The sequence below is a fragment of the Sus scrofa genome, chromosome 4 (assembly GCF_000003025.6).
Source record: "Sus scrofa isolate TJ Tabasco breed Duroc chromosome 4, Sscrofa11.1, whole genome shotgun sequence".
Classification (NCBI taxonomy): Eukaryota; Metazoa; Chordata; class Mammalia; order Artiodactyla; family Suidae; genus Sus; species Sus scrofa.
Window position 1 is genome coordinate 98,845,317 of NC_010446.5, and position 24,054 is coordinate 98,869,370.

The window sequence follows — 24,054 nt, forward strand, 5'->3', positions numbered from 1 at the left end:
CTGCAGCTCTGATTCCACCCCTAGCCTGGGAACTTCCATATGCTGCAGGTGTGGCCATAAGAAGCAAACGAAGCAAGACAAAACTGAGTAGTTTAAGGCAATGCTTTATTTACTCAAGATTCTGAAATTTGGGCAGGGGATGGTAGAATGGTTTGTCTCTGCCCTACATGGTGTTGGCTCGGGGAGCCGGAGGATTCAAGATGGTGTCACTCACGTGGCTGGGGCCTCCATCGGGGTGGCTGGGACAGCTGCGGCATGTCTGGGATCTCTCTCTTCATAGTCTCTCATCTTCTAGGGCCTCTCTCGCTATACGGTCACTCTCTCCAGCAGTGTAGTCAGACTTCTTTATATAAGAATTAGTCTTCAAGAGAGCAAAACCAGAAAATACCAGGTCTCTTGAGGGCTGGGCCTTAATACCTCTGTACTGATCACTCACTTGATGTGGGAGATCTCCAGGAGGTATAACCTTGGGCAAGGCAAATTTCTTCAGTTGAGGCAATCTCCTACAAGTACTGAAGCTGAAGATCTTCTTCCAGCAGCGCTCCCAGCACTAAGGAATAAGTCTGGGTGGCGCATCACAGTGTCACTCCAACTCCAAACAGACCTGTGGTTTCAGTAGGACTCTGCACTCTTGTAACGACCTGACACAGAGGAAGTTGGGGAAAAAATACTCCAACCTCACTCTCCTCCAGACTTCCCATGTCCTGCCAGTGCCCCTCCCCCATGGACCAAATGCAGGGGAGTCACAGGACTTGATGCAGTGTTCATGTGCTTTGGGGGTCACAGAGCAGAATGGAGAAGGGTGAAGAGTGGATCTAGAGGGGCAACAGAAGATATTCAGCAGCAGAAGCTGAGTTGAGGTTTTGAACTTTAAAGACATGTTGAATTAAATGATATCCCAGTGTATGCTTTTTATTGGTGTATTAAAGGAGTCTTCTGAACCAGGCTCTGATTCATTCCACTCCTTGCTCATTTGCCTTCATCTGCCTCCTAAGTCTTTTTTTTTTTTTGTCTTTTCAGGGCTGCACCCGCAGCATATGGAGGTTCCCGGGCTAGGGGTCTAATCGGAGTTGTAGCTGCCGGCCTACACCACAGGTCATGGCAACACCGGATCCTTGACCCACTGAGCAAGGCCAGGGATTGAACCCGAAACCTCCTGGTTCCTAGCTGGATTCATTTCCGTTGCACCACCACGGGAACTCCCCGCCTCCTGAGTTTTCAACCTCACTCTTCATTCTACCATTTTTTTGTTTCTTTAAAAATTTTTTCTTATGCTCCCATTTAAATCCTACCTCATTACTTTGGCTTAAAACATGTTTTGGTTCACGAGTTTGGTTTTTTCCCTATGTTTCATTCTTTCATTATTTATTTAGCCCCATACACCCATCCATTAGCCTGGTAGTGTTCTTCATCCAGCCCCTTCCCAGGAACTTTTCTTTCTCTGTGCCAGCATCATATTTATCTTGGCTTTTTGATGACGACTGGAAAGTTTCAAGGTACTGAGGTAATGGAGATAAGAGATGATATGAGGGTGGGACAATGGGTATGGAGGTAAGGCCCACTGCGGTGGATCCCTGAATTCATGGCCTTTATTTATTTATTTATTTATTTCTGTCTTTTTGCCTTTTCTAGGGCCACTCTCTCAACATATGGAAGTTCCCAGGCTAGGGGTCCAATCAGAGCTGTAGCTGCCAACCTGCACCAGAGCCACAGCAACGCGGGATCCGAGCCCCGTCTGCAACCCACACCACAGTTCACAGCAATGCTGGATCCTTAACCCACTGAGCAAGGCCAGGGATTGAACCTGCAACCTCATGGTTCCTAGTCAGATTCGTTAACCACTGAGCCACGACGATGGGAACTCCCTCATGGCCTTTCTTCACATTCATTATTTTCAGCCCACTCACCCGTTCTGTCTACTGAGTTCTGATACAAAAGCCCACTATTTCATCCCAATAATCCTCTCTCCCTTGAAACTCTTTGGCTTCCATACATTCCCCCCCCCACAAATTCACCTCCTCTTTTCTTTCTACCCATTCCTCAATTTCTTTGACAACTTTGGTAGACGCCCCCTCTCCAACCTCTTTGCCTTCAACCATGTTTTGTTCTCCTTTGCCTGATAGTCTTTGTGTTTTTTTTTTAAATTTTTATTAAAGTGTAGTTGATTTATAATGTTGTGCCCTGATAATCTGATATATATTCTCTGTGTACATTTTATTTTATTTTCTTGCCTTCAACTATCACTCTTATGTGGATGACTCCCGGATCTGAATCTCTTTCCCCAAACTCTCTTTGGGATTCCATTCCAGAGCGGCTAGTGGGATCAGAACATAGGACTTCTTCCTAAACTGGTACTAAAATATGCTTCCAGATTTCTTTGTAGCCCCTTTTCTCCTTCTCTTGTTTTTTCGTTTTTGACTCTTCCTTGAACTTTTCCTCAGTTCATTTTGGTTCAGTTTTATATCATCCTGGCTTCCTCTGGCCTGTATTCAAGCAAGCAAACAAACAAAATAGACCAACTCCAAATACTCACTCTCCCCCCACCCCCACTTATACCAAAAGTAAAATACCCCATTTTATACCAAAAACTCTCCCTTTCCCCCTTTGTTTTCATCCTCACAAAATTTCCTTTTCAGGGAATTCAAAGGAAACACTTGGCAAGGAAAAGGCAATCACTATTTCGTTTTCCTTTAAAGTATTTAGCATGCCAAATACAAAATATTTACATTTTAAATGTAAGCCCCTTTGAGGAGCTGTGTGTCTGTGTGGGAGGAGGGGTGACAGTGGAGTGGTTAGAAGTGTGTTCAGAAACCCTAAGGTCTCTAACATAAGAAAGTGGGAAAATAGCACACACTCAGCGCTGGGCAAGGTAGGAATAATAATTCACCCACTTCCTTCCCCAAATCTTCTGGAATACCTTTGGGTATTTATCCTGAGAAAGGTGTAAGGGAATGGAAAAGACAGAATGTAAGCAAGAACTAAGAAAAGCTAGACTTTCAAGAAAAGAAAAAAAATCACTCTTATCCCGGTTTTATATTCTACATTGACAGACTTTTAAAAGCACATTTAAACTACAGATTTCCATGGAAACCAACCAGAGGGATTTTAGAAAGGAGAGGCATTGCTGCACCATTTCTATGCACACTGATGTCTGATTTTCATTGGGCCAGCATTGTTTTCCCTCCAAGGTCTTAGTGTTTATTACAGTAACAATTACCTCAGCAACCATTCCTCCAGGGCAGATTTATTTAAAGGTGCCTAACTTATTCACCCAACTGTTTTCAAAATCATTTAGTCCTTCATGGTGGAAGTTAAACGACCATCTCTACGCTGCTTTGGTTCTGCACCAGAAGCTTATCTTCAGCAGGACAGTGCCACGAAGGCATGCTTTTTATGTGACGTGCACGTTGCTGTGTACCTTGGCTACAAAACAGGAGTGTGCTTTAAAACCGCCAAGAGCCAGTGGGTGCCATGTGCTGAATTATGTCTTGCAACTTCCGCACGTAAGACGGATGCTTTCTTCCTTCCTTTAACGCTAAGAACAAACAAAACAAAAACAAAAACAAAAAGAAATCCAACAGGCTTCAAAACCGTCCGATCGCCTAGGGAAAGCGCGCCAATCACACAAAGAAAAGGAGGGGGGCTACTGGGATTCAAAATCATCTCCCCGGGATGAACATCTTTCTGGGCCTATCGGAGTTAACTGCGCGCTTGGTCGTAGCCAATAGACACAGCGTTTCTGGTTCAGGTCCGCCCTGAAGACTGATAGACATTTATGTAGCCCAGTGGCATAGTGAGATGCTGAAGAATCAACCAATACATTCGGAAGGTGGGTGGAGTATAGGCCAGGGGGTTGGCGGTGCCGTGTCATGGAGGCTCAGTCTCCGAGCAGCCATTGAAGGGGAAGGAACTGCGGGTGTGTGTATGTGTGTGTGCGCGTGTGAGTGCGCGCGCGAGTGTGTGGACAAGGAGGTGGGGGCAGCCGAGTTAAGAGTCCTAACTCCTTGGACTCCATTTGCTATTCTCTTTTTTCTCCCACACACCTATCTGGTGGTGGTGGGCGTTTAAATTTGCTTTTATTTTCATTCATTTTGAAATCTTTTAAAATTTTAGGGTTGGGGGGTAGTGAGAGGCAGGAAAGGGTAAGGGAGGAGAGTAATAGCAGAAAAGCAGGAGTAGGTCATGGAGATGAAGAAGAGGATTAACCTGGAGTTAAGGGACAGAGCCCCGGAGGAGGTGAGATGACTCAGCCCCCTCCCCTTCCCCACCAGCCCTGTATTCGGAGGATGGGGTTTCGGGGGGTCCGGGTGGGTATGTGGGGAGCAGTAATGAATTAACCCCCATCTTGGGTTAGAGCTGGGGGGAAAGGTTTGATTTTAACTTTTAAATCATTAAAATCTTTTACTTAAAATGGCGAAGGGTTTAAGTTTCTAGGGGCGTTTTTGTGCGTGCTTGGGGGCTTAGCCCCTTTCTCCTCTCTTCGAGTCCGGCGTTTTGGCCTCGTGGGGGCGGGAAGCGGAGTCTTGGGGGCCGCTCCGCCTCTTCGCTCCCCGGGTTCCTCCTTCTTGGGGCCGGCTGCGTGGGCGCGACCCCCCAGTCCCACTCGCTTCTGTCGCAGCCATCGTTGTCTGAGAAGTTAGTTCAACTTTTCTGCAGTACTTCCAACTCTTTTTTTTTTTGGAGAGGGGTGCCCCCGGCCTCGAGGCCCCTGGCCGTCCGACGTCCCGCCGGACGCGGGGCTGGGGTCGCTCGCCGGGTCCGTAGACTGCCGGCTGCCGGCGGCGCCCACTCCCCCGGGAAGCACCGCGCGCCGACCGCCGCCAGGCGGAATCTGGGTCAGCGGCCAGTTTCTCCGGCCGCGGGCAAGTTTTGGGACTCGTCGTAGTGACTGGAGGTGGGGAGGGGACACGAGGCTTTATCCTCTTCTTCCCCCCCGCGGTGTAACGAAATTCGGCGTGTCGTGTCGTGCTGGCGGCGACTCCGACTTTGATCCCTGGAGACGGTTTCAGAGAACTCAACAAATGGGTCGTAGGAGTTTCGTGTTTTAAAGATGGGTTCGGCGAAACTAAATGATGCGCTCTTGCAGCTGTCGCTTTAGTTAAAGAGACGGGGTTGGGAGGGGCCACGTGAGGCGGGGTCGTGGTCAACTTTTCGGGGTCGGGCGGGAGGCGTTTCCGCCTCCTTTCCGAGGGCGCGGGATCGGCTTCACCCAGCCCTCCCCGCCAGGGGCGGAGGCACTAGGGGAACGCGGGCTGCGAGGCGACCCCTTTTTTCTTTGGGGAGTCCCCGCCCCTTGTGGGGTTTCCCATCGGTCGGAGCGGCAGGTCGGCGAGAGCGGGGCCGGCGGCCAGCGAGTAACTCGCACTTCTGGTTGCGGAGGAAAACGTCTAAAGCCTTCCTAATTGCGGCCTCTGAAATAAAACCCTAGAATTGCGATAAGAGGGGTATGATTTTTTTCAGCATGAGTGAAGGTGGAGCCTGTGCACAGCAGCATGGAGGATGCGTTGGGTCTGTTGGGTGGGCTATGGCAGCGTGAGCAGGGGGAATCCAAGATCGTTATGAATTTTTTAAAAAGTCTCTGTTTCTCTGAAATTTGGTAGGGGGCAGGGAAGAGGAAAGAGTCACTGCTATCATCCTAGAGATTCCCTTGAGGTTTTTTAGGGCCTACTCTTCAGGAGATTCAGGAAAAGACAAAATCAAAGTTTAAAAAGCTGTGCTGCAGGAACACACATTTCACATGCTCCTTTATGTCTTGGGTTGGAACAGTGAATTTATCTCTCTTCCCCCACTCTTTTACCTGTCCTATCCGTAAGTAAGTAATTTCCTTGCCTGTTTTGGGGCGTGCTGAATGTTGACATTTTGCAGCCTCTCCTTCTTCCCCTGTGGTGTAATAACGGTCTCTTCTGTTTGTATGGCCCTTTACAGTTTGCAAAGCACTCTTCATGTTTATTTACTTTCCTCCCTCCTACAGACTTGTGAGGTGCGTGGTATTGTTCTAGAATCCAAAGTAGCAAACGGAGTCCCAGGGCAGTGAAGTTACTTACTCCAGTGGAAGAACTGGTTTTTTTGACACCTAATCCAGTGGCCCTCTCTCCTCCACTCAGCCCCAGCACATACTCTGTGACTGACCCTCGACAATCATTCTTACCCCCTGGGCCTTGGCTTCCTCATCTTTAAATAGATTTTGATGCCTTCTTTGTTTACTGAAATAATTACATCATGTTTAGAGAAAGTGGTATTCTTTCTCGTTAAATTGTCATTAATTTTTAGGTCTCAAAATACCTCAGACATATTTTTGCATTGAGGATGGAGAGCCAGGATTTCCTGCCTCTCTCTTAAGATTCATTCCATTTAGGCCACACCAGAAAGTTTTGTTCTACAACTCTGACCTAGTAGAGGCTCCAGCAGCCTCCTCCCAAGACTGGGGAGAAGTCACAGAAATGCTACCAGGGTGGCAGGGAAAAATAACATTTTTGTCAAGGATGTGTTCTGGGTGATACTGTTTGGCCTCGATATTAGAACAAATAGCATCCGGAAGCTGGGCTGTCTCGGAAGGAGCTTTCCTCCAACCTTTCTTCATGAAGGGTAACAAGGTATTTTTGAGTTGTGACGTTTATCAACCAAAGATAAGGGTGTTTATCTTTCTTCTCTCTGCTGTTTTAGGACTCACTTAAGTCCTTTTTCGGTAGCCTGGATACCACCTCACTGCTTAAGTATATGCCCTGGTGTTGAGAGTCCTTTTCACAAGGGTTAGAAACAGGTTTCACATGGGACCTTTTTCAAAGTTTTATTTTTTATTCAATTTAAGATTTTTTATTAGTGATTTGAAGCAGGCATTGATTTCTTTTGGCCCCCCCCCCCGCTTTTTAGAGCTGCTCTCAGGGCATATGGAAGTTCCCAGGCTAGGGGTCGAATTGGAGGCACAGCTGCCAGCCTATGCCACAGGCATGCCAGATGCAAGCTGCATCTGTGACCTACACCACAGCTCACAGCAATGCCTGATCCTTAACCCATTGAGCGAGCCCAGGGATCAAACCCGCAGCTTCATGGTTCCTAGTTGGATTTGTTTCCACTGCGCCACAATGGGAACACTGGGCATTGAATTTCTTAGTCCAGGTTTCAATTTAAAAGTTTAACTTACAATGATGACTAGACTGTATTTCAGTGTGGGGGGAGAATGAAAAGGATCTATGTAAGGAGACTGGTAGTTTTAACATTCTCATTTCCAGAGTGTTAGGACCCATGTCTTTTGCTAAACAGACTGCAAACTAAAGAATCACTCATTCTCTCTTACAGGTGACAGAGTTGGTCCTTGATAATTGCCTGTGTGTCAATGGGGAAATTGAGGGCCTGAATGATACTTTTAAAAAACTGGAGTTTCTGAGTATGGCTAATGTGGAACTAAGTTCACTGGCCCGGCTGCCCAGCTTAAATAAACTTCGAAAGGTAAGTTGGCATTAGGCATGAAAGCATCATGATTTTGATGCCAAGGGTGTATATATTTTTTGGCCAAATGAAATGACTATTCTGCCTTTTAATTAGAATGTTTTGGAGTTCCCGTCGTGGCACAGTGGTTAATAAATCCGACTAGGAACCATGAGGTTACGGGTTCAATCCCTGGCCTTGCTCAGTGGGTTAAAAGATCCGGCGTTGCTGGGAGCTGTGGTGTGTAGGTCGCAGACGCGGCTCGGATCCTGTGTTGCTGTGGCTCTGGTGTAGGCCGGTGGCTACAGCTCCGATTAGACCCCTAGCTTGGGAACCCCATATGCCGTGGGAGCAGCGCAAGAAATGGCAAAAAGACAAAAAAATAAAAAAATAAATAAAAAATCTTTGATGAGGCCTAAACATTATTTGTTTTCTCCCCATGTTGGATATGTAGTTGGAACTTAGTGACAATATAATTTCTGGAGGCTTGGAAGTCCTGGCAGAGAAATGTCCAAATCTTACCTACCTCAATTTGAGTGGAAATAAAATCAAAGATCTCAGTACAGTAGAAGCTCTGGTAAGTGGAACGGTTTGTCTCTGGACTTGCTTTTTTTTGGTTGAATTTTCTGAGATTTGCTTGTGTTTACTGATTCGTATATTTCACTCTTTTGAAACTTTTGAATTTCTTCTGTATTATGATTTAGATTGTTACTACTTTGTTTTTCTTTGGAGTAAAACTTTCAGATACATTTTTTAAATTTATTTTTTTATTTTTTTGTATAGTGATTTTTATTTTTTTCCATTAAAGATGGTTTATATTGTTCTGTCAGTTTTCTACTGTACATCAAGGTGACCCAGATATACCTACATGTATACATTCTTTTTTCTCACATTATCATGCTCCATCATAAGTGACCAGACATAGTTTCCAGTGCTACACAGCAGGATCTCATTGCTAATCCATTCCAGAGGTAATAGTCTGCATCTGTTAACCCCAAGCACCCATCCATCCTACTCCCTTCCCCTCCCCAGATACATTTTTAAATCAATGAGAAATTTATTTTATCTTCAAGAGTTGACTATCTTGTTTTGAAATTTCCAGCATTTTGATAAATTCTATTCCATTTTTTTCCTTCCTGATTTATTTATTTTTTTTGTCTTTTTAGAGGCACATCTGTGGCATATGGAGAGTCTCAGACTAGGGGTCTAATCGGAGCTGTAGCCGCCGGCCTACACCACAGCCATGCAAGGCCAGTTCTGAGCTGCGTCTGCAATCTACACCACAGCTCATGGCAACGCTGGATCCTTAACCCACTGAGCAAGGCCAGAGATCAAACCCGAAACCTAGTTGGATTCCTTTCCACTGCACCATGATGGGAACTCCCCTTCCTGATAATTATTATTACTATTGGCCATGCCTGGTGCACTTGGAAGTTCTTGGGCCAGGGATTGAACCTGAACTACAGTAGCGACCAGAGTCACTGTAGTGATGCTGGGTCCTTAACCTGCTGTGCCACAAGGCAACTCCTTTCTTTTTTTTTTTTTTTTTTTTTTTTGTCGTTGTTGTTGTTGCTATTTCTTGGGCCGCTCCCGTGGCATATGGAGGTTCCCAGGCTAGGGGTTGAATCGGAGCTGTAGCCACCAGCCTACGCCAGAGCCACAGCAACTTGGGATCCGAGCCCCATCTGCAACCTACACCACAGCTCACGGCAACGCCGGATCGTTAACCCACTGAGCAAGGGCAGGGACCGAACCCGAAACCTCATGGTTACTAGTCGGATTCGTTAACCACTGCGCCACGACGGGAACTCCCCAACTCCTTTCTTGATTGTTTTTTGAGTTATGTCATTATTTGCTTCTTTGTTCCTGGTGTGAGGGAAGGAAAAAGAGATGACGTGAAACTCTGAAAATTTACTGTTTTTTTTTTAAAGCTTGGGAGAAGGTTGAAATTGTTAAAAATAAGCTTGCCTGAATGTTGTTGTTGCCTGTTTATGTACAGATCCAGTCAACGAAGTATACTGAGTGCATACTGTAAGTAAGACATTAAGCCAAGTGCTAGAAATACAGCAGTGAACAAAACAAAGTTCCTACTTTTGTGGAGTTTACATGCCAGGGCCTCATTGAGAGAACTGGCTGTGCTTGATGTGATATAACCCTTCACAAAAATCCGAAATCATTCTCTTGATTTCAAGTTATATTGATTTTCTGGTTCATGAATTAAAAAGAAATAACATTGGGGGAAAAATGTAATTGTAATGTATACATGTAAGGATAACCTGACCCCCTTGCTGTACAGTGGGAAAATAAAAAAATAAAAAAAAATTAAAAAAAAAGAAATAACATGACATTTAAAATCTTGAATGTAATTTTTAACTTTTTACTTTGCCAGCAAAATCTTAAAAAGTTGAAAAGTCTTGACTTGTTTAACTGTGAGATCACAAACCTGGAAGATTATAGAGAAAGTATCTTTGAGCTGCTGCAGCAAATCACATACTTAGATGGATTTGACCAGGAGGATAACGAAGCTCCAGACTCAGAAGAAGAGGATGATGAGGGTAATTTTTTTTTTTTTTGCCTCAGCATATAGCAGCTGGATGTGGGATCTCAGTTCTCTGACCCTAGGATTGAACCCTGGGCCTTAGTGGTGAAAGCACTGAATCCTAACCACTAGACCACCAGGGAGCTCCCAATCCTTGTTAACATCATAAATGTGTCATAATTTTAGCCTCCACCCTAGCTAGCAAATTAGATTATATCTGGATATTTAGGTGTAGGGGAAAAAAAGATGTTAGTACAACAAGGAAAATTTAAAAACCCAATCATAGACCAAGTCCTGTGTTCATTCATATTTCTTATAGCTTTGGGGAATTTGATGATTATTATAATATTATGCTCCATGAAGTTATTATATTTGTGTAACCACCACCCAGTAAATGTGGCAACTTTTAAAATAGACTTGGGGGGAAAAAAAAAACATTCATCACAGAATTATCCATAAAAGTCACAAAGTAGAAACAACTCAGATGTCAGTGACTGATGAATGGATAAACAAAATGTAATGTATCCATACAATGGAATGTTGAATATATCAGCCCTAAAAATGAAGTGCTGATACATGTTACAATGTGAGTGAACCTTAAAAACAATTCTGCTAAGTGGAAGAAGCCATACTCAAAAGCCACATTAATGACACCATTTATATGAAATGTCCCATAGAGACAAATTCATAGAGACAAAGTAGATTAATGGTTGCCAGGGCTGGGGGAGAGGAGGATGGTGAGTGACTGCTAATGGATAGGGGTTTTTTTGAGGGGGTCATGGAAATGTTCTAGAGAGGTGAATACGTTTTTGGATATATGAGTGACTAATAGATCAGATGGTAGAATAGCTATTGTTAGTAATGGGACACTGTTATCATTGGTTGAAAAGTTCTTATAAGAAGAAATTTGATGGATAAGCTATGTTATAAAATGATGGACAGGCAGGTTTTTGAAGTATTTTTGAAGTAAAACAAACTTTAGTACATGTAATGTTTTGATGAAAATCTATATGTTGGGGAAATTTCAATATTTAGACACCATATATTTCAGACAGTAAATATGGATGTTGTAAAAGAGAAATCTCCAAAATAATCACACTGAGATACTTTCCACCCACTGGCTTAAGAGTTTTAAGGGCCAGGGCAAAAAAGATCAACATACTAGCCAAAGACATTTGTCCAGACATTTGCTTATCTCTTAAAATATTTTAAAGATGGAGATGAAGATGATGAAGATGAAGAGGAAGATGAAGCTGGTCCACCTGAAGGATATGAGGAAGAGGAAGAAGAAGAGGAGGACGAGGATGATGATGAGGATGAAGATGAAGCAGGCTCAGAACTGGGAGAGGGAGAAGAGGAAGTGGGCCTCTCCTACTTAATGAAAGAAGAAATTCAGGTGAATAGACCTTCTTATGTGCATTGAAAATTATTTAGGCATAGGGTTATGTAATATAAAAAGTAAGTTGTGTAGAAATCAGAGTTGTTTCTAATTTGTGTGTGTGTGTGTGTGTCTGCCTGTCTTTTTTCCACTGCCTCCCAGTTCATACGACATCCAGATAATCATGAACCCTGTGATTTTACCTCCCAGTTATCTTTCAGATTCATTCTGCCCTCAGCACCATGGTGTAGTGTACACATTTTACAATGTTTCCACGCCTGTTTCTACATTTATAAAAACGAGATTATACCAATCTCCTAGGGTCAATTTAAGGATTTAATGAAATAATATATGTAAAGAATCTAGTTGCTGGCATGTTGTGGGCACTCATGAAGACTTGCTTTTCCCCTAATTATTTCTTGCCTTTACTCTTCTAGTACTTTTCTAAATGGTCTCTCTGAGAACAGCGGTTGCCACTTAGGTGTACCCTCCACAGTGTTTGCCTGCCTAGTCTGCATGCAAATGTGAGCCCATCACTAGCCTACTTGAAACCCTTTAATGTCTCTCTGTTGCCACCAGACTTACAAGGCCTTTCATTATCTAGCCTCTGCTTCCTTCTCTAGCTTCATCTCCCTCAATACCAAATCAAATCATACATGAAGCTCTCATTGCCCTTCTGTCTATTCACACATTGTTTATCTAAAATGGGGTTCATGCCTTCTGATGAACTTTCTTTTTTTTTTTTTTTTTCAGGCAAAGATAAATACCGTAAAGTGTACTGATTTTATGTATAACTCCATGAAATGTTATATATGTACACATGTAACTACCACTCATATTATGCCTTGTGATTCTTTAAAAACTCAACTCTGGGAGTTCCCGTCATGGCGCAGTGGTTAACAAATCCGACTAGGAACCATGAGGTTGCGGGTTCGGTCCCTGCCCTTGCTCAGTGGGTTAATGATCCGGCATTGCCGTGAGCTGTGGTGTAGGTTGCAGACGCGGCTCGGATCCCGCGTTGCTGTGGCTCTGGCGTAGGCCGGTGGCTGCAGCTCCGATTGGACCCCTAGCCTGGGAACCTCCATATGCCGCGGGAGCAGCCTAAGAAATAGCAACAACAACAACAACAAAAGACAAAAAAAAAAAACCTCAACTCTGGAGTTGCCTTATTACTGAAGTTTTCTATACATTTTTTTTTTTTTTTTTTTTTTTTTTTTTTTAGGGCTGGACCTGTGGCATATGGAAGTTCCCAGGTTGGGGGCCTAGGCCACAGCTCATGGCAACTCCAGATCCTTAACCCACTGAGTGAGGCCAGGGATCGAACCCACATCCTTATGGATCCTAGTTGGGTTCATTAACCACTGAGCATGAAGGGAACTCCCACCTATACTTTTTAATAGGTAATCATTCCATACTCTGTTACCTTTGAACTTTGGTTAGATTCTGTAGATGCTGTAAAAACTTGTTTATTTGGCCACGTTCTGCTAGATCGCTCCTTCAGGGAAGGGCCATTCATCTTCATATCTCTCAGCATCTACTACATTGACTGGGACGTAGTAGGTTCACAGGAAATATCAATTGACTTGAACAAATGATCTTTAGCCCCTGGGAGTTTAAATTATTTTCTCCTCATGTTAAATTATTGAATTTTGTTTTCATACTTCATAATTTAAAGTAATATTTATTATTAAAAAAATCTCTTATTTAGACTAGAAATTTTTAGTATTCTTATTTGTTCTCCTAATGAATTTTACATTGGTTAGATAAGACTATCACAGAATAATGATGACTTCTCTCTGATACTGTTTAAAATATGAAACTCCTGGAGTTCCCGTCGTGGTGCAGTGGTTAACGAATCCGACTAGGAACCATGAGGTTGCGGGTTCGGTCCCTGCCCTTGCTCAGTGGGTTAATGATCCGGCGTTGCCGTGAGCTGTGGTGTAGGTTGCAGATGGGGCTCAGATCCCGCGTTGCTGTGGCTCTGGCGTAGGCTTGTGGCTACAGCTCCGATTAGACCCCTAGCCTGGGAACCTCCATATGCCGCAGGAGCGGCCCAAGAAATAGCAAAAAGACAAATAAATAAATAAATAAATAAATAAAATATGAAACTCCTGGAGTTCCCGTTGTGGCGCAGTGGTTAACGAATCTGACTAGGAACCATGAGGTTGCGGGTTCAATCCCTGGCCTTGCTCAGTGGGTTAAGGATCTGGTGTTGCTGTGAGCTGTGGTGTAGGTTGCAGACGTGGCTCCGATCCCGAGTTGCTGTGGCTCTGGTGTAGGCCGGTGGCTATAGCTCCGATTCGACCCCTAGCCTGGGAACCTCCATATGCTGTAAGAGTGGCCCAAAAAGACAACAACAACAAAAAAATTATGAAACTCCTGCAGAAAAAATGGGACTTAAACTTGTTTGGGGCCTTAGCGAGTTAGCAGCTTTAAAAATTTTGAGTATTTAAAGTATTCATGGAGGAAGGCAACCTATTCAGTTTATATCAGCATACAACTTGAGTATTTTTCCCCTAAGGTGTTTTTTTTTTTTTTTTTTTTGTCTTTTTAGGGCTACACTCAGGCACATGGGGGTTCTCAGGCTAGGGGTCGAATCGGAGCTATAGTGGCCGGCCTACACCACAGCCACCGCAACATGGCATCCGAGCTGTGTCTGTGACCTACACCACAGCTCACGGCCATGCCAGATCCTTAATCCACTGAGCAAGGCCAGGATCAAATCGTGTCCTCATGGATACTAGTCTGGATACTAGTCGTTAACCGCTGAGCCACGAAGGGAACTCTCCATTGTTTTAATTTACATAGTTAAATAATGGACTCCTTATTTTGTAATACTTTGACTTTTTATTTTCTTTGCCAATAAGTCCTCTTAAAGTCTAAATAATATTGAGTAATTTAAAAATGATCTTTAGCTAACTACAAATGTTTATATTTATTATTCCATTGAAAATTGGGAAATAGTAATTAAAAATGACATGGTCAAGTATAGAGCAAACATCTCTTAAGATAATACATACAACATTAAGTCAGTGTGGTACCCTGGGACCAGAAGTTTTCAATCATGAGATAATTTGGATGATTTTTAAAAAATAAGTCTTGTTTTCAGGAGCTAAGGTCCAGAGAAGCTTCAGAGACAGTAAGATTTTAAAAATAAATTAGAAGGAAATAGAAATAGTATTTGGTTAGCTATTTTTTCAAGTCTTATTCCTTTTTCTTTTTTTAATTAAAAAATTTATTTAATGTTTTTATTTTTTCTGTTATAATTGTTTTACATTGTTCTGTCGATTTCTGCTGTACAGCAGAGTCACCCAGTTGTACATAATATATACCTTCTTTTTTTCATATTATGTTCCATTATGTTCCATTACAAGTGATTGGATATAGTTCCCTGTGCTATAGAGCAGGTTGAGTCTTATTTCTATTTCCACCGCTCTTTAGAGGTAAGGAATTAATATGTATAAAGGACTTTATGTGTGGTATATTCCATTAAAAGTGGGGATGAGTGGAGTTCTCTTGTGGTGCAGTGAGTTAAGGATCTGTGGCTGTCGCTGTAAAAGCTTGGGTCACTGTGCGGCGCAGGAATGTCCATATGGCATGGCTGTAGCCAAAAACATAAATAAATAAAATAAATAGATAAATAAATAATGGAGATGAGGACTTTGGAGGAGCTGGAAATTATGGTGTCCTCATATTATTCATACTAGAGGAATATTTCATGTTATTTCCCACTAATTGGGAATAGACCATGATCTTAATGGACTGAGTCTCTGCTAGTCTTATAGATGATATGTATATATATTTAAAAAATTTTTTTGTCTTTATTTTATTTTTTAATTAATTTTTTTTTTTTTTTTTGGTCTTTTTGCTATTTCTTGGGCCGCTCCCGCGGCATATGGAGGTTCCAGGCGAGGGGTCGAATCAGAGCTGTAGCCCTCGATCTACACCACAGCTCATGGCAATGCCAGATCCTTAACCCACTGAGCTAGGGCAGGGATTGAACCCACAACCTCATGGTTCCTGGTCGGATTCGTTTCCACTGCGCCACAAAGGGAACTCCCATAAAACATTTTCTTTTTTTTTTTCTTTTTTTTTCTTTTTTTTTCTGAGAACTGTTTGATCACTACATGGTCACTACATTTTATTTTTTTATTTATTTATTTTTTTTGTGTGTGTCTTTTTTGCTATTTCTTGGGCCGCTCCCACGGCATATGGAGGTTCCCAGGCTAGGGGTCCAATCGGAGCTGTAGCTGCTGGCCTACGCCAGAGCCACAGCAACGCAGGATCCGAGCTGTGTCTGCAACCTACACCACAGCTCACGGCAACGCCGGATCATTAACCCACTGAGCAAGGGCAGGGACTGAACCCGCAACCTCATGGTTCCTAGTCGGATTTGTTAACCACTGCGCCACCACGGGAACTCCCCATAAAACATTTTCTAATAATTCTCATCAGTTCCAAAGAAACCATTCTGGTGTACAAGACAAACTGAAGCAAATAGTCTCTGAAAGGTGACTTACTGATTCCAATAAAAAGTATATATATATATATATATATATATATTTTTTTTTTTTTTTTGTCTTTTGTCCTTTTAGGGCTGCACCCACGGCATATGGAAGTTCCAAGCCTAGGGGACTAATCAGAGCTGTAGCCACCGGCCTACACCAGAGCCACAGCAACACGGGATCCGAGCTGAGCCTGCAACCTACACCACAGCTCATGGCAACGCCGGATCGTTAACCCACTGAACAAGGGCAGGGACCAAACCCGCAACCTCGTGGTTCCTAGTCAGATTTGTTAACCACTGCGCCACTACGGGAACTCCTCTTTATTTTTTTTAAGGGTCACACTTGTCGCATATGGAAGTTCCCAGGCTAGGGATCAAATCAGAGCTACAGCTGCTGGCCTGCACCACAGCCACAGCAACATGGGATCTGAGGGCATCTGCGCGACCTATGCTGCAGCTGGAGGCACTGTTGGATCCTTAACCCACTGAGTGAGGCCAGGGATTAAACCCATATCCTCATGACACGGGTACTTAACCTGCTGAGCTGCAACAGGAACTTCAGCATATTCCCCTTTTTTTTTCCTTTTTTAAGGGCCACACCTTTGGCATATGGAAGTTCCCAGGCTAGGGGTCGAATCAGAGCTGCTGGCCTACTTCACAGCCACAGCAATACAGGATCCTTAACCCACTGAGTGAGTCCAGGGATCAAACCCGCATCCTCATGGATACTAGCCAGGTTCTTAACCCACTGAGCCACAACAGGAAGTCATATATATTTTTAAAAGGCATGAAAACCTGAGTTGATTAATCACGTTTTGTTTAAAACAAAATCCAGAGAAGTAATTTGCTTTTTTTTTTTTTTTTTTTCGTCTTTTTAGGGCCACACCCAAGCCATATGGAAGTTCCCAGGCTAGGTAGGGGTTGACTTGGAGCTGTATCCGCCGGCCTGTGTCACAGCCACAGCAACTTGGAATCTGAGGTGTGTCTGTGACCTACACCACAGCTCATGGCAATGTTGGATCCCTAACCCACTGAGCAAGGTCAGGGCTTAAACCTGCCTCCTCATGGATACTAGTCAGGTTTGCTACCACTGAGCCACAACAGGAACTCCTAATATGCTTTTTTGACTTGGACTTTTCTAAATTATTATGAAATAAATGTGATCAGTATTTCAACTTTTTTTTTTTTTTAAGGCCACACCTGGCATATGGAAGTTCCCAGGCCAGGAGTTGAATCCAAGCTGTGGCTGTGACCTGTGAGCCACTGCAGTCAGATTCTTAATCCAGTGCACAACAGGAACTCCTCCTTGCAGATTGGATGTTTAAAATGGCCTTTTCTTTCTCCTTCTTTTCCTTCCCCCACTCTTCCCTCCTCTCTCTGCTCTCTTCTCTACCCCTTTTCTCTTTCTTTTTTTCCTTCTTTAGTGTAAGCCTGCACATTCTCCTGATTTTTACTGTAGTTTTTTAGCTTATTTGCTATTCCATCTATTGCTTATGCGCCCTATGGCGTGGATGCCCTGGTATGGAATGTTTAATTGTTTGCACTTATGTAAGAATTATTTCTGATGTATTTATCATGTAGTTTATTTACTCAGGGGCTTCAAGCTAAATGCTGGAAAAATAGGTTCTGCTTAGTATTTCTAGACACAAACAGAGCTGTGGATGCTTTGTAAAGGGTGGGTTGTCCCAGTTTTTCCTAACTACCTAGCAGTTCTCTCGTTTTCTTTAGGGCCACACCTGCATCATATGGAAGTTCCATGCTAGGGGTTGAAGGTTGAATTGGAGCTGTAGCTGCCAGCCACAGCTATAGCCACACTGTATCTGAGCCTCATTAGTGACATACAACACAGCTCACGGCAGTGCCGGATCCTTAACCCACTGAGCGAGGCCAGGGATCAAACCCATGTCTTCATGGATACTAGTTGGATTCGTTAACACTGAGCCACGACGGGAACTCCTACCCAGCAGTTCTTGACATTTGCCAATTAAACTCTTTTTAAGGAAGAATAAACTATTTTTGGGTTGAAGTGGGGGCCCTGGATTGGTTCCATTTTTTCAAACATATGCTAGAAGTTAACAGTTTGGAACACAACGAAACTCAAGGAAATAAAAGTATAAAAGGTCTAAATAACAAAAGGCATTTTCTTTGTAGGAGAGTATTCAAGCTGTTATTTTAAATCTATTTTCTCTTTTATATTCAACTTTCTGGTAGCTTATTGATCTATTTTTTTTCCTGAGTCCATAGCAGATGAAAATTAAAATAGTAACTAATTATAAAAAAGAAGGCATAAAAACTAGGAAAAGATACTACTCAAAGCAGAGGCCAGGGTCATTTTAAAAAGGAGAAAACTAAGTTCTCTGGTGGCCTATGGTTTAAGGAGATGGTGTTGTCACTGCTGTGGCTCAGATCACTGCTGTGGTGCAGGTTCAGTCCCTTACCCGGGAACTTGCACATGCCTATGTGTAGGACCCCCCCAAAAAGGGAGAAAACCACCTTACATTATAAGGCTTTGAGAGAATTGGCACGTACTGATATTAGTATACTAATGGTCACAGTGGTGACTTTAAATCTTAGCTATCCAGAATAAGAGTTGTAAATCAAGTTTTATTGTGATTTTTATTGACATCTGCTATTTTATTTTATTTTATTTTTTTTGTCTTTTTGCCATTTCTTTGGGCCGCTCCCGCGGCATATGGAGGTTCCCAGGCTAGGGGTCAAATTGAAGCTGTAGCCACCGGTCTACGCCAGAGCCACAGCAACGCGGGATCCGAGCCGCGTCTGCAACCTACACCACAGCCCATGGCAACGCCGGATCCTTAACCCACTGAGCAAGGGCAGGGACCGAACCCACAACGTCATGGTTCCTAGTCGGATTCGTTAACCACTGCGCCACGACAGGAACTCCAGACATCTGCTATTTTAGATGAGTAGATTTTTAGGTGTAGAAGGAACTTAGAGATCTTTCTATATGAATACTTTTCTTTCATTGATTGGAAAACTGAGGTCCAGAGAGATTAACTGACTTATTCAACACATATAACTGTGTAGTGGCTTAGATTCAGGTAATTCGTTCCTCGATCTATAAAGCAGAAGACTCTGTCTTTGAAGTAGTCAAAAGTTACTCTGACCATTAGCCAGCAGGCACATCGTGTGGCTAGTGGTTATTGCATTGGACAGCACAGATAGAGAACGTTTCTATTGTTGCAGCAAGTTCTTTTGAACAAAGCTAACTCTCTCAAACATAATTTATTTTCGTAAGAAACTAGATTTAGTTGGGTTTTTAAAAAAGACCTGTTTAAGTTAGGCAGAGGTTGTCACAACACAGAATGACCATGGTTGTTTTTGCTTTTGTTGGAATGTATTATTATCAAACAGTGAAAAGTCCATGTCATGGCTTATTTATTTTCAAACTGAAAAATATTTAAATTGAAGTATAGTTGATTACCATGTTGTGTTAGTTTCTGGTGTGCAGCACAGTGATTCAGTTATTCATATATATACATGTCCTTTTCCATTATGGTTAAGTACAGAATATTAAATATAGTTCTCTGTGCTATGCGTTAGGACTTTGTTGTTTATCGGTTTTATATATGTTTGTATCTACTAATCCCAAATTCCTAATTTATCCCTCCCCCACCTCCTTTCCCCTTTGATAACCGTAAGTTTTTCTGTGTCTGAGTCTGTTTCTGTTTCATCAGTAAATTCATTTGTGTCATATTCAAACTGAACATTTGACTTTCAAGGATGAAGAAGATGATGATGACTACGTTGAAGAAGAAGAAGAAGAGGAGGGTAAGTTACATTAGCCATTCAAAAATCCTAAAATTAAAACTATTATTCATGGATTTTAAAAGAATGAATCTATAATTTAAATTATTACTGATTATTGATTTTGGTAACATATCATAAACTGCGTGAAAGGTAAAAACTTTTTTGTTTCATATTTTTTTGGTAACACCCTTGGCTTGTGGAAGCTTCCAGGCAAGGGATCGAACCTGTGCCACAGCGGTGACAACGCCAGATCCTTGACCACTAGACCACCAGGGAAATCCTAGAAAGCTTTTTTTTTTCCCTTCGTTTTTAGGCCTGCACTTGTGGCATATGGAGGTGCCCAGGCTAGGGGTTGAATTGAACCAGAGCTGTAGCTGTCAGCCTATGCCACAGCCACAGCAACACCAGATACAAGAGCCACATCTGTGACCTATACCGCAGCTTGTGGCAATGCCTGATTCTTTTTTTTTTTTTTTTGCTTTTTAGGGCCGCACTTGTGGCATATGGAGGTTCTCAGGCTGGGGTCGAATCGGAGCTACAGCGAAGCTGCATCTGGCCTAGACAGTAGCTCACTGCAAGGCCAGATCCTCAACTCATTGAGCGAGGCCAGGGTTTGAACCTGCAACCTCATGGTTTCCTAGTTGTATTCGTTTCTGCTGTGCCATGATGGGAAATCTTCTACCGGATTCTTAACCCACTGAGCAAGGCCAGAGAGGAAACACGCATTGTCATGGATACTAGTCAGGTTCTTAACACACTGAGCCACAGCAGGAACCTCCTATAAATCTTTTCTTTCTTTTTTTTTTTTTTTTTGTCTTTTTGCCATTTCTAGGGCCGCTCCCACGGCATATGGAGGTTCCCAGGCTAGGGGTCCAATCGGAGCTGTAACCACCAGCCTATGCCAGAGCCACAGCAACGTGGGATCCGAGCCGCGTCTGCGACCTACACCACAGCTCATGGCAACGCCAGATCCTTAACCCACTGAGCAAGGCCAGGGATCAAACCCGCAACCTCATGGTTCTTAGTCGGATTTGTTAACCACTGAGCCATGACAGGAACTCCTAAAACTTAAAGAGGAATTTTCTAAGGGCATTTATTAATTCCATTTTCAAAGAAAAAAACAGCTTATAATATTTATTTTCAAAACAGGAATAAAGAGATAATGAAAAAATGAACTCAATTTATTATTTTTTAAGGGCCTTCCATTTTGGAGAGGTTGATGTCTTTTTTTAAAATTTTTTTATTTTTTTGCTTTTTAGGGCCACACCTGCAGCATGTAGAGGTTCCCAGGCTAGGGGTCAAATCTGGAGCTGTAGCTGCTGGCCTACACCACAGCCATAGCAACACAGGATCCGAGCTGCGTCTGCGACCTATATGAGAGCTCAGGACAATGCCAAATCACCGACCCACTGATCGAGGCCAGAGATTGAACCCACGTCCTCATGGATACTAGTCAGATTCCTTTCTGCTGAGCCACGATGGGAACTCCTCCTTTTTTTTTTTTTTTTTTAATTTTTTTAATCCTCTTTTTAGATTTGCTCTCTGGTTCTCTTTACCTAGGTCTTTCAAAAAAAAAAAAAATTTCCTTTTAATTCTGTTAATGTCAAGCCCTTAATTTCTTGTTCTGTACTTCATGATTTGGCCACAAGGGTGCATAGCAAGCTGTCATTATTTATAGATATCTAAGTCTGATAAGGCTGTTTCAATACTGACATTAAAAGTAATGCAGAGAGGAAACTTCACCTATAATTTTCTTATGCCATTAACTTTTCACTAAAATTCAATACTTTGGAGCTTAACAAATATTTATTTGTTAAAATTAAGTATTTTACAATTTCCTTTTACTCTTTCAGAAGAAGAAGGTCTTCGAGGGGAAAAGAGGAAACGAGATGCTGAAGATGATGGAGAGGAAGAAGATGACTAGATCATCCTAAGACAAGATTCCCTAACGTTCCTGGGTGTGCAAAAGAGTGATCACATCTTCTTTGTTTCTTCATGTACGATAGCTATCCTTACAGAAGATAATGTGTAACTTTTTATAGGAAAAGTGTGGTTTTACTATTTTTGCCTTATCATTCCAAATAAGATTAACTAGTCTGTTAATGATCATATTGTAAGTAGAGAAATCTTCATTGACCCCATTGTGAAATTCCCTAGCAATTTATTTAGAATCTTAACTTTTCTAATTAAAGCTCACTGTATTAGCCAATTTTAGCATAATTAAAACGATCGCTTTTACACAGTGTAGTATGGTGCATTTCATTCATAAGGTTTTAAAGTTATTTATAAATTAACCGAAATCACAGTTGGCTGGAATCTGGAATGAAAATAGTCTCTTGAATGATAGCTTGGTTATTTTATTAGAGGTGACCCAGAGATCTTGTAGTTTGAAGGCAATGACTTTTGGCTGAGGGTGTTTGGGGTTGCTTTTTCTCACATGAATGGTTTGGAAAGTAGGAGCAGAATAGTAAAGGTTCTATTCAAGAATATAGTTCATGGCTTTTATGGAGGTTTCTGAAACCTTTTAAAGCCAGGTGACTAATAAGATTTTAGTTTTGAAGAAAAAATTGCTTATACTGAGGTCGGAGACATGTAGATGTAAGACCTCTCCTGAAGCTGAAGATCATGACATGCCAACTGTTGTGTATCTTGTTTTAAGTGTGCATTCTTTGTTTTCCTCTCAGTGATCACCTCCCTTCCTTGTTTTACGTCCTTCCTAAAAAAGAGTTGGGAAACTTAGAGATACCCAGGACAACTTTGTCTTATACCTCAGCCACCTTTCCAACCTGTCTCAGTTTTAAACAAGCTAAGTGAAAGAAATTGAGTATTTTCTCAGATACAAATATTATAAGTACAGTTTTATGCAATGGACTGCTTACTATAAATCTTGGTTGGCAAGATGTATAGACTGTATTAGAAGGATGAAGAAAGAAAAGAAACAGAAGAGCCTCTTGGAAGCAGCATTAGTGTTCCTCAAAAGTCAGAACAATTGCCTGTTGATAATGAATGAGACATTCAAATCAGAGTAGCTTCCCAAATGATTTAGATACCACTCTGTTTCTAATCTTTCTGAGTAGACCCTTTAATTATTCTCTCTATAGTTTTAAAGCATTACCAGGTATAGCATTTAATTGGAATTTACTGGATATTTGGAAAGATGTTTGAAACTAAATATTAAAATTTCAATTTGTTTTCAAGTGGATGTCCATTAAAAATAGAAAAATATCTGGGATTAAGTGTGAGTGTGTGTTTTCTTACATGGCTACTAAATATAATATTGTATGAGTAGACAAGTACCTCTCCCTTTTTTTGTTGTTGTGGAGGCTCCATGTTCAAGGCAGTTACTTTTTACATCTTGGCTATCAAATTTTTTCTGCCTTCATTTTGAATATTTGTAAGTTTTTTAAAAAGTTAGTATCAAATTAATTGAAATTGCACTTCCAGACTTGGATGTGTTTATATTACTGAGTATGGTATTGCTTCTCTTTTTTAGTTCGAAATGTATGACTTGGAGTTTTAAAGTGAAAAATGACAAAGTTATTTGTGGATAAAAAGGTTGCATAACTGAAAACTGTTGGTATACGTTTAATGTGGGGGTTAGAATCTCCAAAAGGCTAACATTTTACTCTTTCAAAACAATTATAATGCCCTGTTTTAGTCCCTAAAAATTCTCATTGCAGAGTATGCCAGCTTATAAAATTCTTATTTTAAAAATTAAATCTATATGTTGACTTCCTTATCAATCATCTTGTTGTGCAATCAAAATTAGAGTTCTTTGATTTGAAAACAACACTTAGAGCCTCCAAATAACTTTAAGATTTGTTTAGCTTTGTGGGTGGTATTTTCATGTGAATAAGTAAGGGTGGGTTTTATATCTTATAGAAGTTTTTGGTCCTATTTTAATGCTCTTTGTATGGCAGTATGTATATAGTGTGCTAAATTCCTCAAAGCTCTCCTTAAAAACTTTGAAGTTAATACTTTTGTGCAACTGTGTTTTGAATAAAGCCATGACAGTGTTAAAAACAAACAAAAAAATGCAGTACTTCTGATTATTCTTTTGTTTCTGACTGTACTGTTTTTTTTTTTTTTTCTGTGACTGCTGTTAACTTAAAGTTTTGAAACCGAATTGCTTCAAATAAATTGAAGATTTGTTGTTAATGCTTAGTTTCACTGTATGACATTCATTTTTTGAACATCACCATTGGGGGCTTTGAAGGGTTTTTTAAAAACTGAGAATCAGCCTGAAAGTTAACATTCAAACACTTGGATATGATATGAGGTATTACAATGTAATAGTGTGACTAATCTCCCTTATTAGCTTTTCCCAAGGAGCAGAAAAAAATTAATTTTCCTTTTTTTTCTTCTTTTTAGGGCTGCACCCAAGGCATATGGAGTTTCCTAGGCTAGGGGCCAAATTGGAGCTACAGCTGCCAG

General features: G+C 41.8%; 1 protein-coding gene across 4 annotated transcripts; it reads left to right on the top strand.

Moving 5' to 3' along the window:
* Positions 3,798-23,779, top strand: ANP32E (acidic nuclear phosphoprotein 32 family member E). Of its 4 annotated transcripts, none has more exons than XM_021089919.1 (7): positions 3,798-4,236; positions 7,297-7,446; positions 7,880-8,002; positions 9,815-9,980; positions 11,179-11,360; positions 19,593-19,641; positions 21,474-23,779. In XM_021089919.1, the coding sequence occupies exons 1-7, from the start codon at positions 4,183-4,185 to the stop codon at positions 21,542-21,544; spliced, it is 795 nt and encodes a 264-aa protein (XP_020945578.1). In that variant the 5' UTR covers positions 3,798-4,182; the 3' UTR covers positions 21,545-23,779. The 4 variants fall into 4 exon arrangements, with proteins under 4 accessions (XP_020945578.1, XP_020945581.1, XP_020945580.1 ...); XM_021089921.1 differs by having other exon boundaries at positions 3,898-3,916; XM_021089920.1 differs by lacking the exon at positions 3,798-4,236 and adding an exon at positions 5,187-5,444.